At 46.7% G+C, this 26,488-nt stretch overlaps 2 protein-coding genes across 8 annotated transcripts in view; one reads left to right on the top strand and one right to left on the bottom strand.

Moving 5' to 3' along the window:
• The window catches only part of Heca (hdc homolog, cell cycle regulator), a 205,496-nt gene that overhangs the window by 110,461 nt on the left and 68,547 nt on the right, over positions 1-26,488 (bottom strand). For 2 of the 7 annotated variants that reach the window (XM_076308777.1, XM_076308774.1), the window contains exon 1: positions 9,677-10,312. The exons of 1 other annotated variant lie outside the window; for it this stretch is intronic. Coding sequence is in view for 1 of the 6 variants with exons in the window: in XM_076308779.1 (XP_076164894.1) it covers positions 10,338-10,379 (42 nt within the window). In the remaining 5 variants the exon portion in view is untranslated. Of the gene's footprint in view, positions 1-9,676; positions 10,313-10,337; positions 11,014-26,488 lie in introns of those variants that run through there. 4 more of the 7 variants (XM_076308776.1, XM_076308779.1, XM_076308775.1 and 1 more) reach the window with 4 other exon arrangements.
• LOC143145418 (chymotrypsin inhibitor-like) lies at positions 10,747-11,582 on the top strand. Its single transcript, XM_076308780.1, has 3 exons — positions 10,747-10,901; positions 11,085-11,203; positions 11,289-11,582. Exons 1-3 carry the CDS (start codon positions 10,850-10,852, stop codon positions 11,376-11,378), a joined length of 261 nt encoding a protein of 86 aa, XP_076164895.1. The 5' UTR covers positions 10,747-10,849; the 3' UTR covers positions 11,379-11,582.

Raw genomic sequence — 26,488 nt, 5'->3', positions numbered from 1 at the left:
TTGCGTCTCACGGCGTCGCTCGCGTTTCTGACCTACAAACCTCTCTCTCTCTCTCTCTCTCTCTCTCTCTCTCTCTCTCTCTCTCTCTCTCTCTCTCTCTCTCTCTCTCTCTCTCTCTCTCTCTCTCTCTCTGCAACCTCTGAAAACACCGATCAATTCTCGTTGCAAGATCGTGATATTTTATTCGTTTTACGATCGTCTCCTACCAGACTGGAGATCGATTCGAAGACCGCAGACTCGGCCTTTAAAAACGCGTGTACGGTTGCGGAATCGCGAAATATTTATTTTTCGTTTATATACAGCCTGTTATAGGTGGAACCAACTGGAACCTCGTTAGTACGTTCGGTAGAGACTATTCTGAGTGAAAAAAGTTATGTACACTGCGTACGATTTCGGTCCGCGTGTCTTTTTACTTATTTTGAAAAATAGAATCTACCCACGTGTAATTGGAAGGGAATTTTTACTATTTGCAAAAGAGGCGTTCTGGTTGCATCACGATGGTGCTGTTGAAGAATTATTGAGATCTTTCCGACGAAAGTAAAACCAGATGTAAGTTGAACGATTTTAAGTTACTTTTCAGTTAAGAATCGCTCGCAATGTACCTACGCGCTATAAGACTCCGCCCGGTCCCGAGCGGCGTTCGTTCAACGTGAATTCCTTGGAACTTAAAAAACACGTATCGCTCTGACCGGTATGTATTTTTATCTTACCTACTATTGATAGTGTTAAACGCTTGGTATTATTTTTGCTTTAAAGTTATCGCTCATGCGTCTCGGCGGTATAATTAACGAGACCTTGGGGCACTTTGGATCGTAATTCCTACGTATTCTCGTAATACCGAGTTTAAAATATTATACTTTTTATCTTACAACAAATATCGCAAAATTTTGTTTGTCGCGAGATTAGAAAGCTTATGTCATTCGCCGATTACGGCTACGGCCCCGTTCGCGCGGACCGTTGCGTCCGATTTCTCGCGGAATGCAAAATTATTCGTGATTTATTGTCCGTGTTTAGTGCCATCGTTGTGAAGTTTACTGTTAATTAATCTCTATCGTCTCGGTCCTGCATCGGGATACGTCGAACAACTTGTCGCGAGTTTAAAAATATAAATCATCGCGGTGCGAGAACGTTGACACTCGTCGTGATAAATTAAACTTTTTTGCAGGCTCGTTATTCTCCTTTTAGGAGTTATCTGTATGACATAATGCGTATATATTAATTTATCGTTCGCGCACACACACGCACACATCGAGCTCGAAACCTCTCGTTCGTTAATTTCTTAAATTCTAAATAAATGAACGAGGCGACGAAACGAGAAGAAAAAAAAAAGATTTCGCTAGTACTCCTCGGCGAGAGCTTTCACGCTGCGGGTCCAAGCGCGGAAGAAATTCTACGGTACCGATTCTCTTTCTGTAAATAAGAGACATCGAGGAAATCGTTTCTTCCACGCAAAGTAAACGCGTCAATCACGGACACGGCGAACCGCGAGGAAACGAAACGCGCGCGAGTCGCACGAAACCGACCCGGCTTGAAATTTACATAGCCTTCGCGCACGTATTTCGAGAGAGCGCCGCGCGGTTTAACGACCTCGACACGACTGTAATAATTCCCGTGGCAAAGAGACACTCGCGACGTACACGATGAAAAGAACGAAACGCGAGTCGCTTCGATGCTACGCGGCCACGAGAGAAACGCGACACTCGCCACTATTTTTTCTTTCTTCTTTTTCTTTATTATATACCCGATTTTGCATTTTCGAGAGCCCTTTCGACGAACGATCGAAAAGAAAGAAGAAATAAAGAAAAACGCGAAAAAGTTTCGTCTCGAAGAGGTGGTCAGCGATCGAGAGTTGAAACGAGGAGAAAGAGAGAGAGAGAGAGAGACCGGTTTATTTTGCCTGGATCTCCTGTATCTCTCGATCGACGATCCTGTCCATCACCATAAAATTGATTTACGGTCGCGTTCGTCGTCGATGGTTCTGCTCATTTCGAACGAGAGGTGCAACAATTCTCAAACGCTTCCGGCGAACAGTAAATTTATTTCTAATTGGCGTTGGAAGATTTCGAAGAACATACCGGTTGTCTCGAGTGTGACGAGAATACTGAACATGGACACGGTACAACTTTAATTCGTTCGCTGAGGAAAAAGTTGTTCAATTCTTCGAGCAAAGATGATTCATTTAAGACACGATCTATATACTATCTATAATATATAGTACCTGAAGAGTACTCGTTCCTGTATTTTCTCTTTTAATTTTTAATTAAAGTTTGATCGTTTCAGAGAACGTTCCGAGATTGTCTCTAGCCCCGTGAAGATTCAGATCGCTCGGTGTCTACTCGAAGTTGGATAAAATTTTACTTTCGTGCGATAAGAATCGAGTAATAATTTTTTCTTACCAAAAAAGGTTTGATTTTAGATTTCAAAAAAGATATTACGATAAAGAGGATACCAATGTGTCATTGTACACATCTTTTTATTTCTATAACAGCGAAATCGTATTCGAAAACCTACCAATGAGAATTAAATCGTCTCGTGGTGTAACAAGACTGCTGTTGACTTTGTTCTCTGTATTTTCAAACTTGATAACGCATTCTGACTGCAACTATGTGCTACACGAGCAAATAATAAACAGTGTTTGCATTTTAATTACAGTACGGAGACACTTTACCTCCAACCTTGCATAAATCGTGCTGTGTTATCTGCGACCTCGGACACCACAGGGGATAATAAAAAAAAAGCGAAGGAATTGGAATGACTCGTTGCGTAGTTCGTGCACACTGACAGTACTGTTGCGTGGGTTAGTAACGAAATTAAAAATATAATGCACCGCTGCAGACAGGTTAGTTTTCATCTGGTATGTTAATCGATCCGCGAACTATCTGCACGGCCGTTGCATTAATAATCGTGTCCGTTACGAATTGTTTCGAAGGGGCAGGGAACAAACGTTGGTTACAATTGCATAAAAAATGGAAGAATAAAAACGAAAAGTATAGATAACCGTTTAAACAACGCCAATCTAAATGGACGATTCTCGCGTGGAATCGACGACTTGGAACGAAAATTTGTATCTTGGTTTGCAACAGCTGCGGCTTGGCAACGAAGTTGAAATTATCGTGACACGGTGCAGGTAAACACGTTTCAGAAATCGCCTGGTTAATCGCCAAATAATTATTTACACAGCCTCCGTGCGAATAATCACACCACCGAGTACCTTTGTTAACGGTTCAAGCTCCGATAGCCTTATCTCCGATGAGAGAAAAAAAAACAAAGCTCCGTAAATTTATACAAAACTTATTTCTGTTTTGTACAACGATACGAACACACGTGCAAGAAATAAATTCCAACCGGTAGAGTCTTACGCAATATCGCGTAGATCGGAAATAATATTACCAACGATTACGTTTCTAGAATCATTCAACCCCTTCTCGAGACGAAGTACGAAAAATTGATTTGAAATTGTTCACGATATCGCGCGTCTACGTTAAAAAAAAAATTCTTTTCATTCGACCCGGCTCGATCCCTTTCGATCGCTGTTTATTTTGCAAAGCAACGAAAAGATCGACACGAATCGACGAAATCGAGCGATAAAACCGGGAACAACGTTTCAAATTCCGGATTTAAAAACACGGCACAAAGGAATTAATCCCGCTCGAGTTGCCCTGAAACCGTGAAGGGTGTTTCGACGGGCCTCGACGATAAAAGCCGATCACACGTCGACAGGATCCTTTTCTGTCTGACCTCCATTGTGCACGGGTGAAGGTTGCAGAGGGGTCAGAGCTCCGACGATCCCTTTCGATCTCTTTTACGAGATACACCTGTCCGAACTGTGGCGGGATTCCCCTTTCTCGGAAGACGAGTCAACCGGATTAACCCTTTCTCGCTGCTCGATAGCGCAAACAACTCGAAACTGGTATTACAAATGCACCGTTACGATTCCAAGGTCCCTCCTCCCTCGACTCGACGATCGTACGTTCAGATTTAAATGAGAAATATATATATATATGTAGTAATTAAAATTAATAGAAACGAAAAATGTTTCAAATGCACCGAACATTTCCAAGATTATTCTTCTTTCGAACGAGAGGAATAATAGAGAATTTAAACTGAAATGAATACTCCAGAGGTAGAAGATTCTAAATGCACCTGACGTTTTCAAGATTCCGAGGAAGGTTCTAAATGCACCAGACAACTCCAAGGGCTTCTCTCCCTTCGAGTGGGAAAAAATGAGGATGGTGAAATGAAAATGAGATACGAATGATGGAGAAAGGTTGAAAATTCCTCTTTTCTTTTTAATGAGAAAAGAAATGTATTCAAAATAAAGTATACCAAGAAGCTGTACAAATGCACTGAGAGAATTTCAAGGTTCCTCTTACTTTCAATCGAGCAAAGGAAATATTTAAAAAATAAAACAGAAATAATTGTAACCTGATCCTATTCGGGAACGCTGTACCTTAAACGCGTCGAAACGATCGAGGCGTCGCTTCTCAAGTATATATTTTTAAACGGACGGTGTACTGAAATATTCGGCCTTTTAATTAACGAGTAAACGATTCCTCGTAGGAGAGGGTTAATCACGGGACGCCGGATGATTGTCGGTCAACGGATTGTGTAACGGTTGATTAGACAGTTCGAGGTACGTGTGGAACGTCAACCCTCGTTTAAAATTGACACGACGACCACGCACGGACGCGGCCGTCTCTAAAAACTGACACTGTTCGTGATCATTGGCCGTTTCGAAAACCCCGCCTCCGTTTCCGAGGAACGATTACGAAAGCGATTATGAACGCGTCTCTGACCTGAACGCACGATTCTCACGGCGGACCGAGCGCTCGCACGCGTTTCAACCAAGCCGCAGAAAAAGAACGCCGGTTATTAACCTTTACGTCGGATCGCTTCGAAGCAAACACGAGTTCGTTGGTTATTATTCAATCGTTGTAATCGATCGTAGAAGCGAAACGTTTCTGAACAAATAGACATCCCCACGTCAGGGCAGATACCCGAGTGGGGATACCGAATACATCGAGACCCTTTACGAGCTGAATTATTGGCTTGGAAAGTCACTTAGTTTTCCAAAACGGAGAATATATAATTTAATAAAATGTTTATACACTCTTAAAAAATCGTCTCTCATTTTCACCAAAAAAACGAAACAACTTTCCGAACGACCCAATATTTTCTGGACTTTGGAAAAAATTATTCCTTCGATTTTAGAAAAATTATTCTTTCGACTTAAGAAAAATTATTCTTTCGACTTAAGAAAAATTATTCTTTCGACTTAAGAAAAATTATTCTTTCGACTTTAGAAAAATTATTCTTTCGGCTTTAGAAACAGTATTCTTTCGACTTTAAAAAAAGTATTCTATCAACTAGAAAAATTATTCTCAGTTTTTTGGAATATGTTTCGTTTTTACAATACTGCGTTCGGTTTATATTTTATACGTTCGTAACATCGACAAGAAAATTCCTCCGTTTTAATACCGAAGAGATAAGAATATGGAACACGTGTTAAAACAAATTCCTCTTTTTCCAATGATGAAATATCATCGAGGAATCTTACAACGAGTGTCTCCGAACGAGAAACCATTTAACAAAATTTCTCTCGATCGGGAAACACTAATTTCCTAGGAATCGGAATAGAAAAACTTACTTTCTTTACTGGAAAGTCCGTGGACAAGATCTGTGACAACTTGAAGATCACTACTGCGCACACGTACTCACGTATTCCTCTCCAGAAGGGACGCAAAGGATATCCAAGACAAAACGATCACACTACCATTGATTGCGACACTATTTACGATTTTCCCTGTTCAAAGAGTAGAAAACCGGGGAAACGCGACGATCGATAAATAAACCGTCTTCGAAACACGGAAACGGGACACCATCGGGCAGGGAAGAGAGATGGCTCGCTTCCGGTCGGACGGGTATTTATTTTTCGACCGCTTTGTCTTCTTTGTGAGCGAATAATCCGTAAGGCGTGGAAACGACCAAGACGCCGGAAGTGCGGGGTGCGGATTTTCAACGCGCGGAGGAAATGGGGTAAGGACAGCCAAGGTGTGGATGGAGAGGGGAGGAAAAAAGAGACATAGAAACGTTGGGGACGCCAGGAGCAGCTGCTGCTCCAAGCATTTTGCGAATTTTGCCGCGAGGCATTAAGAGGCCACCCCTCCGCTCCTTCTTTTTTCCCTCCAACTTTCCTCCTCTTCTTCATTTCCTTTTCGACGCGCAAAAACGAGCACCCAGGCAACCGCTACCCGGGTTCACACGCCGCCAATGAAAATCCTGATTCCCGTTTCACGTTGCAAAAGGGACTCTTCTCTTTCTCCCTCGTCCCCTCTTTATCTCTCTCTGGACCAAAAGAAGCCTTTGGGAACTTGTAATTTACGTTACGTCGACTTTCCCGCAGGTTGTTTTTCCAACTTTCAAAAGAAGCTTCCGCAAGCCCGAGTCAATGGTCCCCGTAACGTAAATTCTTCTTTGTCGCCAAATTTGCCTAGTCGTTTCTCAAACTCGCCAGAAATTCTACTACCCCTCCGGATAGGGGACAAAAGTTCTTTGAAACTTGAAATTCGTTGTCCGTTAAGCACTCGAGAGAAACAACAACGCGTTTCGATATTTCTGGAAGGGTGTGTACGTTTTCGATGGAATAATTCGGAGAATGGCGCTTCGAACTATTTTCTTTCTCGACTGTGGAAGTCATCGAGGGACGACTTCTGGCCTTGGTGAAAAGAAATTTCGGATGCGGCAGAACGTGGATTCCCGTAGGCCACCTCAGCGTTTCCTTTGCCGCGGTCGTTATGAGGAAATTCGACGTTCGACGACCTCTCGACGATATAATCTTCTTCTGGTCGCGGAATGTAATTTTGCGTTCAAGACTGCGGGGGATACCCCGTCGATAATGTTACTCGGTCCAGAAATATATAGATGGTCGACGTAGTCGTTCGTCTTGCGACGACAACTCGAGAAACGCTCTCTCGTCGACGCTGACATTTTTTTTTCTCTATTTTTTCTTTTTTTTTACGAGTTTCACCGACTTTGCCAATAATTCTTACCGCTCCTCGGGCATCGATATGAAATTGTTATTTAAATCACGTGTTTTTGCGCGGCGCGAGTCGTGGGTCCCCCTCCCGAAAGTTAATGGGCCGAGAAGCAAAAAGGGGGGCCGGCCGGGTGCGCGAGATGAAAGAAGAGAAGGAAGTTTCGTGCACGGCCGGCCACCGCAAAGCCCCCACACACAACCAGAGACACACACTCCTGTACAGGTCGCAATATTTCTGTCACGGAACATTAAATTCGTGCCCGTTTTCGAACCCGTCCTGCCGATAACCGAGAAACGAGACCGATGGAGAACCGTTCGTTCCTTCCTACTCCCTTTTCGATACGGTTTCCATATTTTTTTCTCCCGCCCCCTAACGCCCCGATTTTTAAATTCATCCAACGATTCGACGACGAAATATTTTTGCCCGCAGAATCGATTCGTTTCGTTCGGTCGCGCGTAAAGCGAAACGAAATCGGAGCACGGACGAATGTGCACGAATGCAGTTTGGGAATATCGAAAACAATTCTATTCGTCGAGGAACCGGATCGAAAGTTTCTTTGTGCCGGGACACGGTGACGATAATGGCAGACGGGAAGGGAAAGGGACGATGGCGAAATTTTCAGAACGCTCGAAACTTTTCGACGAACCCTTGAAAACTATACGAATTTTATCGACTCCCCCCCCCCCAGCTTCTTCTGTTTCTTCCTGTTCGTTCCGGATCGCGGGGTACGTTAACGATCCTTCGAGAAACGAAACCCTCGTGCTTTTCCAATTTCGTGGACGATCGAGTGGCGGGGGTGGTTCTCCAAGTTCCGGTGAGAGCGAAGACCCGAGCAACGCAGGCAAAAAAATAAAACTCGAAGATCGAGGGTCTTGGCCAACAGTCGAAATCGAAAGTGTCTTCTCTTCCAGGAAATTTGCATACCTCTCCTCGATCGAAGGCGACCCTCGAGAGAGTCCTTTCGTCAATAGTACCGCTAATACTCCATTTACGATTTGTCATACCGGAGGGACTACGCAATACTGTCTTTCCAAACTGGAGGGACTCTTGGAAAATTTCCAGCGTGGAAAAATTGACACGACTCAAATATAATCGAGGTTTCTTTTCAGAGGGGCACCCCCTTTGAGGAAAACTATCTTGGGTGTAAAAGTGTCCGTTTTTCCAAAACCATAGGTACCTTAAATATCCCTTAATATTACGACATGGGAAAAAATTATTTCCATAACACAGATAACAGATAACTCTCTGTTATACACATTTCGAGGGTAGAAATTTCCTTTTTTTTTCGGGGGGGGGGGGGGGGGGGGGCTTCCCCAAAAAACCACTGCTGCTCTGCAGATGCGATACAGAAAACGTTAAGAAAAATACTTGCGACAAGTTGATCGCTCGAGAGAAGTTTCGCGGGTGGTTATCGCGAGGCGGAATAGCGAACGCGCGAGCAATGGTCGTGGAACGCGGGTTTTCCCAGGCGTGCACGCGCGAAACGCGACAAAGCCGAGACGCGTCAAAGGGGCCGGAGAGGACAATACTTGGCCGGGCGTTAATAACGAGCCAGCTATTCCGGCGGCATCGGTGTCACGTCTCTTTGTTCGTCCGCGCATTATTCGGCCCCGTGTACGCGTATCTGGAATAATCAGTCGCATTTTACTGAAACAGCAACGCATTGTCCCTCGGGATTCCAGGGCCCGACGAAACGACGGAACCGCTCGCGAAGAACAAAGACCAACGCCGCGAGGATATAAAGCGGTTAGAGGAGGAGGGCTGAGCGTTACGTCGGTGAAGTTTCGCGAGAACTGGAGATGAAACCCGGAGAGCAAGAGACGAGGGGATTCCCCATCCCGATCGTGTCTTTGGTCTCGATTCTTCTTTCTTCTTTTATCGACCTTCTTACCAGACCGTTCGACTTACAGAGGAAACTTTCCTATTAATCGAATGCCTCCGCCCGAGAGAATGCAATTTCCCACTCGTCTCCCCGAAACTTTTTCCACCGTGGTAACCTATTTCTAGGGGATTGGTCCCGTGCTCCGAACTACACTCGTATGCGTTGAAAAGAAACTGCACGATACCGTGAGTTACTAGTGGAATAGTACGATCAACGGTTACCAGTAGGATCAACGAGATCGAGGAAACTAGGATATCTGTACATCTAATATTCTACGTACTCCGATACGGAGGTAGCAGGACTATCATCGTCCTGCGAAAGCAGGATGAATCAAAGGGGGCCAGTTTGGACCTTTTTCTCGTTGAACGAAACTAAGACTTGACCCAAAATACAGCTCAGGACCGCGCAACGAACGTACCGAACTACCTCGAAAAGATGCACTTTTCAATTTTCTAAGTTTCCACGAATATACTCAAAGACTTTAAATATCGTGCGCCGTTTATCGATCACCTTAAAATAAATTCCCTGTAGGCCACTTGTCCGCGTAAAAGCTGTCGACAGGGTCCGTAGGTTTTCCACGGGACAATGGGCGCAGATGGGGGACGAGGGGGCAGCAACGTTAAGAGAGATACAGGCATCGATATCGCGCGCCAGTTTCGTTCCTGGAGGACAAAGGGACCGGGGGAATGGAGCATTATGACCGATGAAATACCGTATTAAGGGTCCCCAACAGGCTCCATCCTAGAAACAGACGCACCTGCCACTCGCTCGTACTCGAACCGGGACCTTTTTCGGCAGAATAGGATTGTTTCTCCCCGTATTCTCTCTTATTTTCCTCTTCCTTTCCGCCCCGTGCCTCCGCGGGGGACCCCGCTCTCTCGGCGAACCGGTGCTTCGGTCACGAATTTCATCTCTCGAGAGAATAGACAAGCGTATCCGATAGCCGCTTATTGGATCCAACGAAAAGAGCGTTTCCCTCTTCGGCCAACAGAAGGGACGACCGATTCTTCGTTAAGGAGATTACCCGGGACACAGACGTTACCTGAGGAGCGATTATTATTTCACGGGGCAGAGGGTAAGGGGAACGAAGGTGGATCGCGACAACTGGATGACCGAATCCTTGTTTACGAGATACTTGAACGAATAGAGAACGAATAGTTCACGTGGAAATTTTCTAATCGAGAAGAGAAATACAGGTGTGGGAGAATCTTCTAGAAAATCGATGGACTCTTGCACTCGGAGATGCTCCGATTTTTTCTTTAGATCGGAATGGAGAACGAATAATTAATAGAGATACCATTGTATGAAATAATTTTAGAGTAAAATAATTAAAGCGTGTAACAAGGGTAGAATAATTTCAACGCGAATGAAATTATACGGTGAAGAAATTCTGACAAAAGAAATACGTTTCTACTTACAAAAAAAATAGACAAGATAGATACCAGTACTGCGCGTTGCATCGATACACGGTATCGAATGGACACGAAGCTACCTCGCAGCGAGTTTTTTTCCCCGGTAATAAATACCGTACCCGGAAGCTTTGCACCGTATCAATACTGACGTGTTATTTGAATATGTCAAGATAGTAGGATGATTAGTCACCTTAATGTAAAATAACCATCGTTATATATGGGTGTACGTGGCACCTATACTTTTCCCAATGGAGATTCGTGAGCTCCAGTCGTAATACAACATTTTGTCGACAATGACATTTACTGAAAAAACAAGTTTGTGTCAAGAATGTATAATAATTTTCCATATATTGTTTGCAATGATACGACATGCATACACCCGCTATTATCTCGACTGTCAATATTATCTTAAAAAGAAGGACACTATTTAGTATAAAAAGCTGGCGCTTCCAGGTACGTTCACCACAAACAAAATTTCATTCGAAACGAGCTAAACGAAGTTTAAAAAAAATCGAAACATGGCTCGATACGTTCTCGCTGTTATGTTTTTGACCATGATGACCGTCGCCGGTAAGTTCTATTTTATACGGAATGGGTATAATTTGTTTAGACACCTCCTCTCCGAGCATAGTGGGGAAAAATTAATTTTCGAAAATGATCGTCCTCAACGTTTCGATGCAACTCCGATACGAACTCCGTATCTCTTCGAATCTTCAACTCGAGACACGACTAACGTTATATATATTTTTTCAGTTGTCAAAATGCAGGAATCACCCGAATGTGGCGAGAATCAGATTTGGTCACTCTGCGGACAAATGTGCGAACCAACTTGCGATAATCCAAACCCGAATCCTCTTTACTGCCCATCAATCGTAAGCGTTTGAAACTCGTAAAGGGTAATTAAGTTACCTCGAGGGAAAAATCTGTGATTACATGACATCCATCTATCTGTTCTAGGAGTGCACTCGATTTACAGCCAGCTGCCGGTGCCAAACAGGCTACCTTAGAAATAACACTTCAAGTTGTGTTTCTCCCGATGATTGCTAATTTTGGGAAACCAATACGCTTTCTTCCATATTTACTTACATCCAAATTTTATGTAATGCTTTATGCGCTTAGCGCATACATATTAATGTGGAATATATTCATGGGTAAAGATAGTGTAGGGCTGACCAGTAACAGTAAATCGTAAATAAAGAAATGATGTACCAAAAATAGCATTAATAACAATAAATATTTTTTGCAAACTGATGATTCCTATGATTCAATGTCTACTTTTCTAAATTCTCGAATTAAATGCGTTAGAAGCAGAAGAGTACCTTTGATAGTCAATACACTCTAGCCAAATTTTATTTGGCAATTTCTTTCCTAATACTTTATCATTTGGTAGAGCAACGTTTCGTTCGAATATACTATTGTTTGTACACTCGTTGAAATAAACATTTATCGCAAAAATGAAAAACGGCGGCAATTAAACGTATAAGAGTCCAATGAAACGTTTCAATACCTGTACGCTACGGTAGAAACTGTTTCTCTATCGCTTTTCTTTCGACCAGCAAAAGATTCGACCACCACCGATCCGCGTCGTGTTCCAAATAGCGTAAAAGTTCGTTTTACCGGCGGGAGGGGAAAAAAAGGAAAACGTCGAAATCCTCGTCCCGCAATCGAAGAAACAATTTGCTCCGCCGAAGAGAGATTTCAGGGGTCAGCGAGAATACAAGCCGGGACTCTCCTCCGCGAGAAATCCTCCTCCGTGTTCCGAAAGGAATAACGAAAAAAGGAACACGCATACCTCCCGCCCCGTCGAGTATCCACGAAAAGCGCGGTTCCTATCATATTTATGAGATACCCCAGCCCACCGGGCAACACCAGCAGGGGTTGAATCGGCGTGCTGACGTATTTCGCTACCGCTACCGACGTGACCTGCACGAGTGAGAAATTGGCCGAAAACTAGCGTCGCACGCTCCTAGAACGAGGAAATACAAAGCCCCATGATCCCTTTGAACCTGCCGATTCTCTTCAAACGGAGAAAAGGAGGAAGAGAAACAAAAGAGCCAGAGAGAACCACGAAGAACCACGAAGAACCACGAAGAACCACGAAGAACCCCGAAGAACCGCGAAGAACCGCGAAGAACCGCGAAGAACCGCGAAGAACCGCGAAGAACCGCGAAGAACCGCGAAGAACCGCGAAGAACCGCGAAGAACCGCGAAGAACCGCGAAGAACCGCGAAGAACCGCGAAGAACCGCGAAGAACCGCGAAGAACCGCGAAGAACCGCGAAGAACCGCGAAGAACCGCGAAGAACCGCGAAGAACCGCGAAGAACCGCGAAGAACCGCGAAGAACCGCGAAGAACCGCGAAGAACCGCGAAGAACCGCGAAGAACCGCGAAGAACCGCGAAGAACCACGGAGAACCACGGAGAACCACGGAGAACCACGGAGAACCACGGAGAACCACGGAGAACCACGGAGAACCACGGAGAACCACGGAGAACCACGGAGAACCACGGAGAACCACGGAGAACCACGGAGAACCACGGAGAACCACGGAGAACCACGGAGAACCACGGAGAACCACGGAGAACCACGGAGAACCACGGAGAACCACGGAGAACCACGGAGAACCACGGAGAACCACGGAGAACCACGGAGAACCACGGAGAACCACGGAGAACCACGGAGAACCACGGAGAACCACGGAGAACCACGGAGAACCACGGAGAACCACGGAGAACCACGGAGAACCACGGAGAACCACGGAGAGCCGGGGAGAACCTGGTAGAACCAGGGAGAACCAGGGAGAACCAGGGAGAACCTGGGAGAACCTGGGAGAACCTGGGAGAACCTGGGAAAGCCAGGGAGAGCCAGGGAGAGCCAGGGAGAGCCAGGGAGAGCCAGGGAGAGCCAGGGTGAGCCAGGGAGAGTCAGGGAGAGTCAGGGTGAGCCAGGGAGAGTCAGGGAGAGTCAGGGAGAGTCAGGGGGAGTCAGGGGGAGTCACAGAGAGTCAGAGAGAGCCAGAGAGATCCAGGGAGAGATGCGGAGAACCAGGGTGAGCCAGGGAGAGTCAGGGAGAGTCAGGGGGAGTCACAGAGAGTCAGAGAGAGCCAGAGAGATCCAGGGAGAGATGCGGAGAACCAGGAAGAGTCGGGGAGAGACAGAGAACTTTTCCATCCGTCACACGTATCGTTTTCTTTTTGCCCTCTTCGTTTCTTCCCTGAAAAACGCCAGCCAGTGAGCCCTCCCTTTCTCAACCCTGAAATCGCCGCAAATCCGTACGCAATCAAGCGGTAGTTCGAGCTCGAATGAGACCCTAGCCTGGGGGGTGGGTTTTGGGGTTCCATGGAATTCATCGTGCCGTATTAGCAGCTGTCGAAGCCGATCGAGATCGTTATACCCTCACGGCCTGGAAAAATCTCAACCGAAAACGGAGCCTTGAAACGTGACGATAGCTGACGGAAGAACACGCGTGGCACGCCTTCCTCTCCTTTTGTTTCGCGACAATGCAACGAAATAGCAGCCTCTGGGCGGGACGAGCGACGAAATGGAGAGAAAGTTGTACGAAACAACAATTAGTGCCCACCTGGCGAGTCCTCGGCTCCTGGGAAGGAGACGTCACTCGTCGTAGCTGGTAAACGGATACCATGAAATCGTTTGAAAATTAATCCTCATTGTCAAGAGGGTAGCCGAGTTCCTGTCGATAGTCGCGGAACCTAACCCAGAATGCAATATACTCCATAAATAAATAACTCGCCATGTATGGTAAAGCACGTTGAATTAATATTGCTATGGACACTTATACACGGTTACGCGAAACCTAGGGTCAACGATACGTTCGAAGCAATTAATCTCACGATTCCATCTCTGTCCCAATCGCCGACTGTAATCGTCCGTGTACGCGACACGCGTGACAAGCTATTGCAAATCGCTGGAACGGCGACCGATTATGCACGGAATTAATCGATTCCAAAGACCAGTTTTCCAATCGTCAATGCCTTCGATGGGACACCCAGAGATAGACCAAAGAGTTCAATAAAAAGCCATTCCGGCGTTACGTCACCGTGCGCCCCGATCCGATTCACCGTACGCGATTACGCAACGAGGCGTCGCGGCGCGGAGCATTAGAAACGCACGGATCCATCTCGAACGCGAGAAGATTCCTCGCGAGAAACCCACTCTCCCGAGGAAAGAGAACCCTCTTACGCTTTATACACGTTATAAGACTCTCTCCGGTCCCGATTGACGCTCGCACGCGTAATCCCTTGAACGATCGCGTAACGTCGTCACGGAAAAACGAAGACCGATTTCTTTTGATGCGCCATGTTTTCGAACGTCCTCTTGCGGTTTCGTGGACACGAATGGGAGAAAAAAAAAAGAATCGGACGTCGTCGTGTCTCGTCGTCGATTATTACGCAACACGCGTGCAAGAGAAACCGGCTTCTCTTCTCGCGGTACTGCTCCTCTCCTCTCTCGCGTTCTCTGGCTCGCAAACAACTTACATAATACCGTATATTTATCCGCCGGCACGAGTTTACTGCACTACCGACACCGTTTCTCTCTCGCGGCCGTTTTCTCTCTCGCGCGTTGTTCCGGCACGCGCTGGTCGCCAGGGAAAAGCGTGCGCACACGCGAGCGAGCGTACGTGTTCATTGCGCGACGACGAGCCCGAAGTACACATGAGCAGTCCAACCGTCGTTGTGTCTCATTAAGAAACAGACGTTGGTGGTGTTTTTTCGGCCACGGGAATTATTACCAGACCCCAGAACGAGATTACTTATCGACGTGTCGCGCTGCCAGAGAAACACGGCTCTTCTAATTATCCCGTGGATAACATCGCTGCAACCGCGAGTCTACTCGAGAGAGCTCCCTTGCGCCGCTGACCTTCCACGGGAAAGGCACTACCGTACGGCGTTACACGACTAATGGCGAACGTAGGAATTATTGGAAATTCCGTGGCGATCTTTTTCGTTAAGGATGGAACTCGGCGAAAGCTACCGAAATGCTTCTCGAAGAAACAGGTTCGAATTCGTGAGCCTTAGGAGAATTAAAGTAGTGCGGGTAAAAGTCCTAAGGTGAGGAATCTACCTATAGTTTGAGAGTGTAAGGAAAAATCCTAGAGTATAGAAGATTCTAGAGTATGAAAGATTCTAGAGTAAGGAAGGTTCTAGAGTAAGGAAGATTCTAGAGTAAGGAAGATTCTAGAGTAAGGAAGATTCTAGAGTAAGGAAGATTCTAGAGTAAGGAAGATTCTAGAGTAAGGAAGATTCTAGAGTAAGAAAGATTCTAGAGTAAAGAAGATTCTAGAATAAGGAAGATTCTAGAGTAAGGAAGATTCTAGAGTATGAAAAATTGTAGAGTAACGAAGATTCTAGAGTAAGGAAGATTCTAGAGCGGGAAAAGTCTGCAGCAAGAAAATTCTAGAGCGGGAAAAGTCTAGCGCAAAGAAAATTCTAGAGCTGGAAAAATGTAAAGCAAGAAAATTCTTGCATAGAAAGCCCTCAAAATTTAAGACGCGGTAAGAACAGACTCTTCTCGTAATACTTAAAATTTTATTGTATCGCGTGTAATCTACTAAATGACCCCATTCTCGGATTCGGATAGTCGATAGTCCAAGCGGATCTAAGGCCTCCCAACTCGATGGCTTCGCCTTATCGATCCCTCGAATAAAGTTGAACGCATGTTGTCACGATTCGAAACCGGAGGCGAGTTTCTTCGAGCTGAAAGAGCCCCCTGTTCCCGAAATACAACGTATCGCCTATCGGCCTCGGAGAGAGAACTTGGTCTCTTATCGCCTCCCACGAGCTCGCGTACACTCGCGCGCGTTCCTTCTCGGTCAGCAGCAAGAATAGAGGCGAAGTAGTAAACATCGCCGATGCCAGACGATAGCGCCTAACCTAGCCCAAGAAAAACCCGATTGCCGCCGCGGCTAGCTAGCTAGCTAGCTAGAACGTCGATACGCCTCGTCGCGGATCGCGCGCGTGTTTACCCGTTCGCGTGGACGATCCTGTGTGTGTACCAACACGCGCGCGGGCAAGCGGACGGGCGGGCGGACGCACACGGAACGACAAGAGCGAACAAACGCAACGCGTCGCGAGGATGCAGCTCGTCGGCGCGCGCGAGGAGCTCTCCTCGTCGAATTGATTTGTCTTACGCGCGCCAGAGCGACGCGACTCGCCCGCACGAACCGGCCAATTATTCGACGCGAAAGACTCGTTATCCAATTTGGCTAACAAGGAGAACGATTGACCCCGTCCCCGCCTCCGATTTTAACGAGCTTCTGTCAACTCGGGCAGTCAGCGCCGCGTGGACCATCAATGGTCCACGGTAAACCGTTCGAGTCGTTAACTGTGTTTATTATCGAGGAAAATATTATCACAGACGAAGAAGCAATATTTTTCTCGAACGCCTCTCTCCCATCTCGCGTTACAAAGAGATATTCAAATATCCGACGCAACCAAGGGAATCCCCACGAACGTTCTCGTTCGCTACGAACATCGTTGATTCTCTTATATAATTTTTCATTACTCTCAACGGATGAATCGATCCTCGTCCAATTTCCACCGAAGCATCATCGTTTTCGACCCCCTTTTCGAAAGTATCGTAATTTCACGCTCGGTTCCAAGAAGTGGCCTTCGTGCGACCAGGAATATTTAACACGGTCCTCTGGTCACCCCGGTCGATTATTTTTCGAGGTTCATTATTATTCCCCGATGACGACGAAGATAAAGCGTTGTTATTGCATGTTACGACGCAATAGGTCCCTTAGGTGGCTTCGTGATTCACGAGGCACGCTCAACCGGAATGGTAAAGGAGCCACGGTCCATCACGTAGCGGAGCGCGGTCGCCACGTAGCAACTTTATTGCGCGCGCGAGCGAACCAGCGAACGAACACGCTCGCGCGAGCTAGCTAGCGATCGAACGAACACGCTCGAGCGAACGAGCGAGTCGTAAAAACGTGACGTAACGGAGATAACGTGGCGGTGGACTGAATCGAACCAATACGCGTGGGCCGCGAGCCGGCGAGCCAGTGGAATATAATGAAACCTCGCCAGACGGAATTACACTTAACTAACCTAGCGCAAAAACAAGTCCCGACTGGCTGACACGAAGGTTCGCCGCCGTTGCTGCCGCTGCGCGCAAACAAACATGTTTACCGGGAACGGTACGCGGACAGCGTACCCTGCCAGAGCGCGCATTGTAATGACACAGATACGAGGCGGTTTTACGGATCGTTTCTGTTCTGGGTTACGCTGCACCGTGAACTTTAATCCGACTAAAGGCTCACTACGCCCCGAGACACGAGTAACCGAACGAATCGTGCACGTTACAAACCAAGAGAAACGAAATTTATTTTTCACGCGTTCGATACGATGGTCATCCTTCGAAAGACACTCGAAACTCACGATGCATCTGGTTGCTTTAAGACCGAGAGTGCACATCGAGATATATATATCTGAAATTAATCGTATATATCTGAAATTAATAGTATATATCTGAAATTAATAGTATATATCTGAAATTAATCGTATATATCTGAAATTAATTATGTATTTGATACTATCGAGCAATACTTAGCGAACGTATTTATCGTGAATATTTTTCTCAGGTACTGTACCTTCCACAATGATGAATCAATTTTTTTTTTTTTTTTTTCATTATTTAAATATTCACCGTGTGAACTCGGTAATAGGATGTACGAGTTATTTATACGCTCGATGTTTATGCACTTTTAGCGGGGAGACGAGTATCTTGTACTTTGGAACAGGAGTTTTTAACAGCGAGAGAATGAAGCAATTCCGTCGAGGTGATATTGTCTCGTTATTTGTGACGTGTCGAATTGTGTGCTTTGAGAATCAATTTTTCTCGCACAAGGACAGAGAAAACAACGAGGGATATATTTCAGAGCAACGAAACAACGTTCCGATTGTTACAACCGAACAATTGGGAATGAAAAGGGGGAAAAACGTTTTGTTCGATTTCCCGTTCAGTTTGCCCGCATTCGAGTCCACGATATTATCGATCGCTAAACGCGAACGCGTTCCGCTTTTTAACGCGTAAAAACACCGTCGTCCTTGCTTGTAACTTAACACCACGATGAGCACGATAGCGTTCTTTGGTTGTAAACGCAACACCGCTAAAAGACATCGATCGTTTTGCCCCTAGCCGAAAGGGTGTATTCGTTTTTCAAAACACAATCGCGTTTCGATCCAGAGCCGCGACCGTACGAGTATCTATGGTGAAAATATTACCGTAATATTACTTTGTTTGCAAAAAAAAGTAAATAAATAAATAAAAAAAAAAATCCACGAATACTCGAAACGAAATTACTTCCCGATGGATCGTTCCAAGACAATGGTAATTGTTTTTAATCGGATGAGCTTCAGAGCAACAATGGTAATATTGTGGTTCCTCGTAAACAATGTGGACGACAATTCGGACGAGGGTATTATTGGGAAGATGAATAGGAACAGAAGCGAACGAAATTATTCAGATTCGAAATAACAACGTGTACCCAAGCAAAGAGAGCGATAATATCGGAATGGTTCAAAAATGGAACGTTCCACGATACGAAATACAAACTTGATCACTTTCTCGAATCGACGAATCCGGTACGACACGATGCAACATCAATGGTTCCCAGTCAACGTTAAATATCGACAGGTAGATGGGGGTGTTGTGCGTTACGGAACGTTGTCGACTACTATCCGCGTAGTCAGGGACGTTAATAGAAACAGACGTTCGAGAGACAATCAACCGATAAGCGATAACGAAGGACGACGGACGCGGGCTTCGAAAAAGAGAAAGATAACGTACACCGTCCACGAATTGGGAATCTATACGCCCGCGGACCGATAACGTGGCCGATGTAAACGCTACGCGATATCGGGTTTTATCGGTCGGTGGAACCGATGATCGTGGTTCTCTACTCGCCGTGAGAGACATCGTCACGGACGAGTCGACGCCTGTGTCCGCGTAAGCGCCGCGTAAGAATAGAGCTAGTAAATAGCTCCGGCGGAGTGGCGATATTACTAACCTAGCCCAACGTTGGCGGCACGTTGCCGAGTCGACCCTGACGCAAAAGTAGCTACGCGCGCTTACCGCTTAGCGGCGGCTAGGTCGTTGACTGATTATTTTATGCACTCGATGCAAGTGCACCGCCTCGACGTCCCCGAATGCCCGCCGTTTCCCCTCTACGTCCCCGTTCTACCACCACCGTCGTCGTCGTGGTCGTCTCTCCTCCCTGTCGATTCGCGCGGTACTCACCGACGAACAAGTCGCGCATCGGGCCGCTCGATGAGCCAACCCGTCGGCTAACGTACCTGACCGAGCGCGGCTTCTCTCCTCTGTCTTTATAAAGGCACACTTTTCAAGCCCGTTACGATCGACCGCGGAGCTAATGCCGACCCATTGTTCCCCGAACGCGGAAAACAATGGGGATTACGGAACTTCTTTTTCCGGTTCTTAATTTCTTTTTTGTCCCGATCGAGGAGTGGGCCGATCGAGACTACGGCTACGACGTTTCGAGCTCCACGAGGAGGTCTACGAACTCTTAACGAACAGCTGGAAGAGTAGGTTCCGTCGATAGGAAGTATTCCGAGAATGGAGAATTGATATACGAATATATAGACGGAGAATATAATTCCACGGATGGAAAGTATGATATTCCATAGTCGGGGAATATACTGGGTTTTTTCGGAACGTAATTTCGTTTTCCAAAATGGAGAATGTGTAAATTGATCAAATGTTTGCACACTCTGAGAAAGATCGTGTTTCGTTTTCACCAAAAAATACGAAATGAATTTCCGAAAAACCTAATTATTCTACCGATAGAAAGTGTAATATTCCATCGTCGGGAAATATAATTTCGAGGACAACGTTCGTAAGTTTCGAATGCAGGAAAATTTTTCACGGTTTTTCTCGTCGATGTAACCAGTAAGAAAATCTCGTTGCCAGGTAGGCTACGAGTGACGTAGTTCCTCAAGGTTCTCTCGTTCGAGGAACGCGTACCGTATAGCTTCCGTGGCCGTGATGTACCGGTGTAACAGTGTCATAGGTGCAGGCAATCTCCGTCGCGATAATCGTTTTTTATCGCAACGATTTTACGTGTAAATACACACCGGGGATTATTGGCCATGACGCGCGCAAAAAAAAAAAGAAAAAAAAAATAACACTCTCCGCTCGTTAGATACGGCGTATCTCGCGATGCGATAACGGCCCGGAATATCTCTACCCGTAACGGTAACGCATCTCGCAATTATAGTGTCCCGGTTCGAAACAAGCCACCTAATCTCCCGCTATTTTGTCGCGGCGATACGAACGCTCGAAGCCTTCGTGGACGATAATTGCAACAATTTGAACGAAAAAAAATTTTTAATTATCCTTCCTGGAAATTGTAGGAGTGGAAACCGTAGGAGTCTGATACGAGTGTCATAGGTATCCCGAGACGAGACGTCCAGTTCCAAATGGAACACCTTGCTAGCGATGGGCATACCAGAGGGAGATGATATTTGCAGTCCGATATCTTCGGATCGATGGAGTTGGGAACACCTTGTGAACCAGGCTCGATTCTTGCTGGAATTTTGTTCAATTCCAGGAGCAAAACGAACTCGAGAGTCATTCTTGCAATACCTAAAGGTATCCTGCAGTGTAGGATACCCCAGAGAGATCCTAAAATCTAGAGTACCTCAGAGGTATCCTAAAGTCTAGAGTAACCTAGAGGTATCCTAAAATCTAGAGTACCCCAGAGGTATCCTAAAGTATAGAGTAACCTAGAGATGTCCTAAAGTCTAGAGTACCCTAGAGGTATCCTAACGTATAGAGTAACCTAGAGGTATCCTAAAGTCTAGATTACCCTCGAAGTATTCTAAAGTCTAGAGTAACCTAGAGGTATTTTAAAGTCCAGAGTAACCTAGAGGTATCTTAAAGTCTATAGTAACCTAGAGGTATCCTAAAGTCTAGAGTAACCTAGAGGTATCCTAAAGTCTAGAGTAACCTAGAGGTATCCTAAAACCTAGGATACCTAAGAGGTGTTTCGACATCTAGAATATATCTTAAAGTTTAGAGTCCTAAGATCTAGTTATAGAGTCAAACCTCCCTGGTAGTGAACCTTCTAGTACGAATATACTATTGAACAGTGTTAATAAGTTCTGTCCCAAGAATTGCAGTGAACTTCAACGTCAAGGACGATCCAAGGGTCATCCTTGCAAGTTCTAGAGGGTAGGGTCCTCCGCGATTCAAGTAGAACGAGTGGTCTAAAGGTAACGAGCGGTGGATGCTACTGGAGTCTAGGGTCCTCCGTAACCCAGAGAGGTGTAGTTGTTCCGAGTCATACCACCCTGGTGGACACAGGAGGACAGTAAAGCTTTGTACGGGGGTGGAGAGGTTCCTCTAGGAAGATCTGACCATCCGAGAGTTCTGTTTCGCGTAGGCATTACCCAAGATTGGACGTCCTCCCCGTTTCTCGGAACTTATGGTCCTTTTATGGCACGCGAGGAACCTACCTACTTCACAGACCCGTCTCTAAAGGTTGCGCCGCGCCACCTCTTAGTGTCTAATAGCTTTTACATTTATACCACGGTGAAGATACTATTACAGGTTCGTGATCTTTGGATTAACGGGGTTATAAGCGTTAATGCCTCGGTACCCGTGAACTCCACGGTGTGAAACTCTCATTCGATGTTTCGGGACACGCGATTTCCAAGTTCCACCGTACGGTGACGCGAACACGTCAACGCCCACGAGCACCGTTTTAGCCCGCCATCGAAAGGGGAAATCTAATTCGAGAATCGCGTTGAACGTCCGCCGTGCACCAGGAAGCTGGCCTCTTCGTTCATTTATTCGCGCGACTCGATCCTTCTCGAAAGCTCCTTGGAAAACATTCCAAAGGGAGAACCCCCTTTTACGCAACGACGACACTTGCAAAATGTATCGCCTTTGAAACACATTTCCACTGTTTCTTAACCGGCTAAAAGATAACCTAGCCAACGTTAACGACGCAACAAAAAATAGAAATTCGAATCAAAAGTGGTCCCACTCTGTGTTGTACCAAGTATAGGGGTTAATCGTGAACCGTGCAAGATTCTCGAGATCGCTTAAAAATTCATACCCAAGTTACCCTTGTCCTGTCGAAAGGATACCGAGACTCGATCCTTTCGTTTGAACTGGATCCTAAAAAACAATCGTTCGTCCATATGGACGCGACGAGAATAATCGAAGCAAGATCATCGAGAGGTTTCGAATCCCGACAGAAGTACGAATGAAACGAGCTGGCGCCGTAAAACGGTTACGGCGTCTACCGCGGCTGGACACGCGCGGTCGGGGCCGAAATAAATTCCAGCCAAGTACGCGAAAAGTTTTAATGGGCCCACGGTATTTACGCCGCGACAGCCGCTCTCCGTCACCCCTCTTTATATTCCGTAGAATTTACGACGCGGCCATGTTCCGCATTAACGGAGCCTCGTGTCTCCGAGAGAACGAGCCGCGTGACGTCAGGAACTTCCAGGCGGTATGCAAATGCCGCCCCGGAGGTCTTAATGGTCACCTTAAAATTTCAAACGACCCGAGAGAGGGGACCCAATAAACTCCACTGCTCGCCAAACGTTACGTATGGCTCTGCACTCGGCTCGAAATGCTCCGAATTTCACGCTGGATCCTCCTGGGGTAACACCAGAGTGAAAGATAAGTTCCTCGTCGCAATGCGTGAAACATTGAAGGTGGATACTCGATTTCGATCACTTGTATCTAAAAAATTGCCATCTACACACAACGCTCCGATCGTTTCATCGAGAGACGTCTACTCCACTATTCAGCAAAAGGGCGTTGAAATCTGGGGGCTGGAAATAATTCTCTTCCAGTTGGATTGGACGCGAGATAACGGTGCTCGGAGTAGATTCTCGGAATGCGCGTAGAGTTTTATAGACCGAGACACGTGGCAGGGGCGCGTGAGCGAGCGCCAGTATTGAGAGAGGGCACGCCACGCTACTACGTGGTCGGCTGAGAAAAGTCTCTGCCGAAGTGTCTCGAATCGGTTTCGAGACGCCGTGAAAACCGGTCCACCGACGCGTCGACAGGATCGAAAGCTTGCCCGGGTGTTTTCGCCAATAAGGGAGCGAAGGAGACGACCGTAATGGAATAGCCCGGAGCGTCGTACCTTTCGCGTCGAAACGTACGTCACGCGACTCTGCGGCCAATACGTCCGAAATTCACCGAGACACCCGAGGGACCGATCCGATAAATAAGAAACGGGGTCCACGCGAAGCAGTTCCACGGCCTCGTACAGCGTTTACGCGGACAGTAAAAAAAAACTTTCAACCCTTTACGGTCGACTTATTTTCATTACGAACGCTCGCCGGGCTTAATTCCCCGCGTTACGGACTAAACGAGCCTCGAACGATGCCTGGAAAATGGTAATTTCGTCACTTTTTGCGAGCTGACTCGAGGACGTCGGACCCGGGTGAAAACGAGCCGCGAATTTTAGGTATCGTTCCTATTGCGGAGCTCTAGTGCTCTACAGTCGTGTGGGGCATACTGTGTCTCCCGTACTCGCCGCTAGAGCGCGGAGCGATCGTCCGTACCGACATCTGGCCACGGTAGGACCCATTTTCCCCCACCATCTCTACCTTGCGATGATACCGAGGGTTCTACGAAGTGATTTCTGGAAGTTGTTAGTGCACGATCGAAAATAGAAAGTTTGAAACGATTTAAAAAGAATCGATTATCGCACGAGACGATTAAAATGAACCGAGAAGGTAAAGAAAAGCAGAAACTAAAGACAGACAGAAGGCAAAGAGAGACAGATGACGAATGTTTATGGGGGAAGAGACGCATGGAATATGAAATTGGAAGATTCGCGACAAATTTCAAGGCATTTGGCCGCACGAGGCACGGACACTTGGGAAGGGTTAACGCCGATACGAGGCTCGTAAGAATTTCTTGGCAACGAGCGCGGCAACGTGATTCGCGTCACGTTCGACTGACCTGCGACAATGTTTCCGCGTCGGGCACACGCGATTCGAAAATACGCCGGTCCCGCAGGTGCGTGAGAACGTGTCGTGTACACGGGTCCGCAATATCACCGCTTATGCTCGACGAAACCACCGAGTGGCAGGCGGGCCGTACCGCCTCGAAATTAATACAGATCGCGCGCAATTTCCTACACGAGTCGCGGCTCCGCGCAGACTGGCTCGCCCAGCACTGGTCGCTGTATTCCCAACCTCTACACGAATCACAACCGTACACACCTGCGATGGGGTGAAACTCGTGGAAAACTCGCGAGAGAATTCTCCGGATCAATTACTTGGAAAGTGCATTTCCTATGGATACTACGAATTCGTACGAGTCGAAAGTCTACTCCCTGGCGATGTACCAGCTTCGCTACAAAATATTGGATTGTTTTGCTATCCAAAATGGAGAATATATACTTTAATAAAAGATTTATACGCTCTGAAACAATCGTGTTTCATTTTCACCAAAAGAAACGAAATATCCGAACCACCCAATAAATAAACAACACCTATCCACGGTGTAGTTCATAGGTGAGAGGGAATATTACCCTTAAATTTGTTCCTTGGAAATTGGAATCAAGGTCACCTCGAGGTTCTTTGAGAAGGAACCACGACCTGACGTATTTCCTTTCCCATTGAATTCGACGCAGTCACCGGGATTCCCCGTACAAAAGGAATTCTCCTCGTTCGGCGCGTAAACCGACGGTGGCGCGGTGTTTACATAACCGCCCCCATTAGCACGTTTCGTGCAACTTCCGCGTCACCCTGGGGGCGGTACGCCGTGGAACCAGAGCTCTCCTCTTTGTGCGTCCCGGGGCTTTGTTCCCGCGCCACGGAGGAAGGAACTCGCAAATATTTCCCAAAGCTTGGCCCGTTTCGTCGACGCGACGTTTTCCGCGGCGCGTGTACACGGTTCAATCGCGAACTCGCGCGCGTCTCCAGCCCTTTTCCACCCTTTGCCGCGTTCTTTTGTGCCACGCGCGACGAGAGGATCGCGAAAACGGGGAAAACACCGCCGCCTTTGGCGGTTTCTCTTTTAACTCGATGCCTGCACGACACACCTCATCCTACCGTCCTCTCCTCTTCTGGTTCGCGCGTCGAGTAAAATTCACACTCGCGCGCAACGAGTAATACTCCCCCCTTGTTCACCCCGTTTTGTTGTCTCGCGATCTTTCGTCGACGACGAGTCGCGCAATTGCTTCCAATGCTACGGAAAATTAACACCCCCAAACAACGTACTGCCAAAGTGCGTGTCTCGAACTTGGGGTACAGTAGCATGGGGACAGACCCGTGTAATGGGTCAGTAGCAATTTATGCGAGAGAATCGTGGTTTAGAAAATCAATTATTCGGGTCAGTGTTTGCCAACCTCTTTGGACCAACACCACATACTTTTCTACATTTTTCCCCATCGTCGAAAACAAGTCGGTTACTTGTTCCAGGTGAGTTAGAGGTTCTATATGTTAACGGGGACGAGCAGAAAATTTACAACGCTACGCGCAAGATCGATGGGGAGCACTGACATTTAAAACGATACAGTCTCCAAAAACATTAAACTATTCCCTCGGGAGAGAAAATTCGTCAAAATCCATCAGAGGATTCGACTCGTCCCCCGAGCGTGTCGCAAAGTACACGCATCTTGTAAATAAGTAAATAAAGTGATTCCAAGGATTTCGAAAGCCCCCATCATCGTTACGCGCGTTCATTTCCTGCCTCCTTCGGCCTTCGTGTCCCTTTCCTCGACGTAAAAGTGACAAAACGCCGCGATTACGGGCAGCCAGTCCCGCGAGGGGGCCAACCGGATGGCTGATGACACAACAGAGACCGCTTTGGAATTAACCAACGGGTCGAGGACCGTTTCTCAGTTTGTCCGTGCAACCCACAGTGTCCCTTGCGTGTGATTGTTCCGCATTTTTCTAACTTTTTCGCCTCCCGTACACAGAACGCGACGATTTTTCGCACGACTCCCTGTACAGCGATGACTTGACACCGTGTACGTAATTACAGCGTTCGAACGATGATTGTAAAATACAGGGTGTCGTTTAACCGGACTGCCTTGAAAATATCTCACTTCGACGATAGGAAAAAATGTGACGGGGAAAGATATTATTTATTCGGGAGGGGAAAATGCTACGATAGGTAAGCAATTTTTCCAAAGA

This window comes from Ptiloglossa arizonensis, chromosome 4, assembly GCF_051014685.1.
Source record: "Ptiloglossa arizonensis isolate GNS036 chromosome 4, iyPtiAriz1_principal, whole genome shotgun sequence".
NCBI classification, from domain to species: domain Eukaryota; kingdom Metazoa; phylum Arthropoda; class Insecta; order Hymenoptera; family Colletidae; genus Ptiloglossa; species Ptiloglossa arizonensis.
Note: the sequence above shows the minus strand (reverse complement) of the source record. Positions and strands in the feature narration are given on the sequence as shown.

Bases quoted from the DNA above. Each gene is read 5' to 3' on its own strand.
- LOC143145418 (XM_076308780.1), top strand. From the start codon at position 10,850: ATGGCTCGATACGTTCTCGCTGTTATGTTTTTGACCATGATGACCGTC. The intron at 10,902-11,084 runs GTAAGTTCTATT...ATATTTTTTCAG, and splicing joins GACCATGATGACCGTCGCCG to TTGTCAAAATGCAGGAATCA. The intron at 11,204-11,288 runs GTAAGCGTTTGA...TATCTGTTCTAG, and splicing joins CTCTTTACTGCCCATCAATC to GAGTGCACTCGATTTACAGC.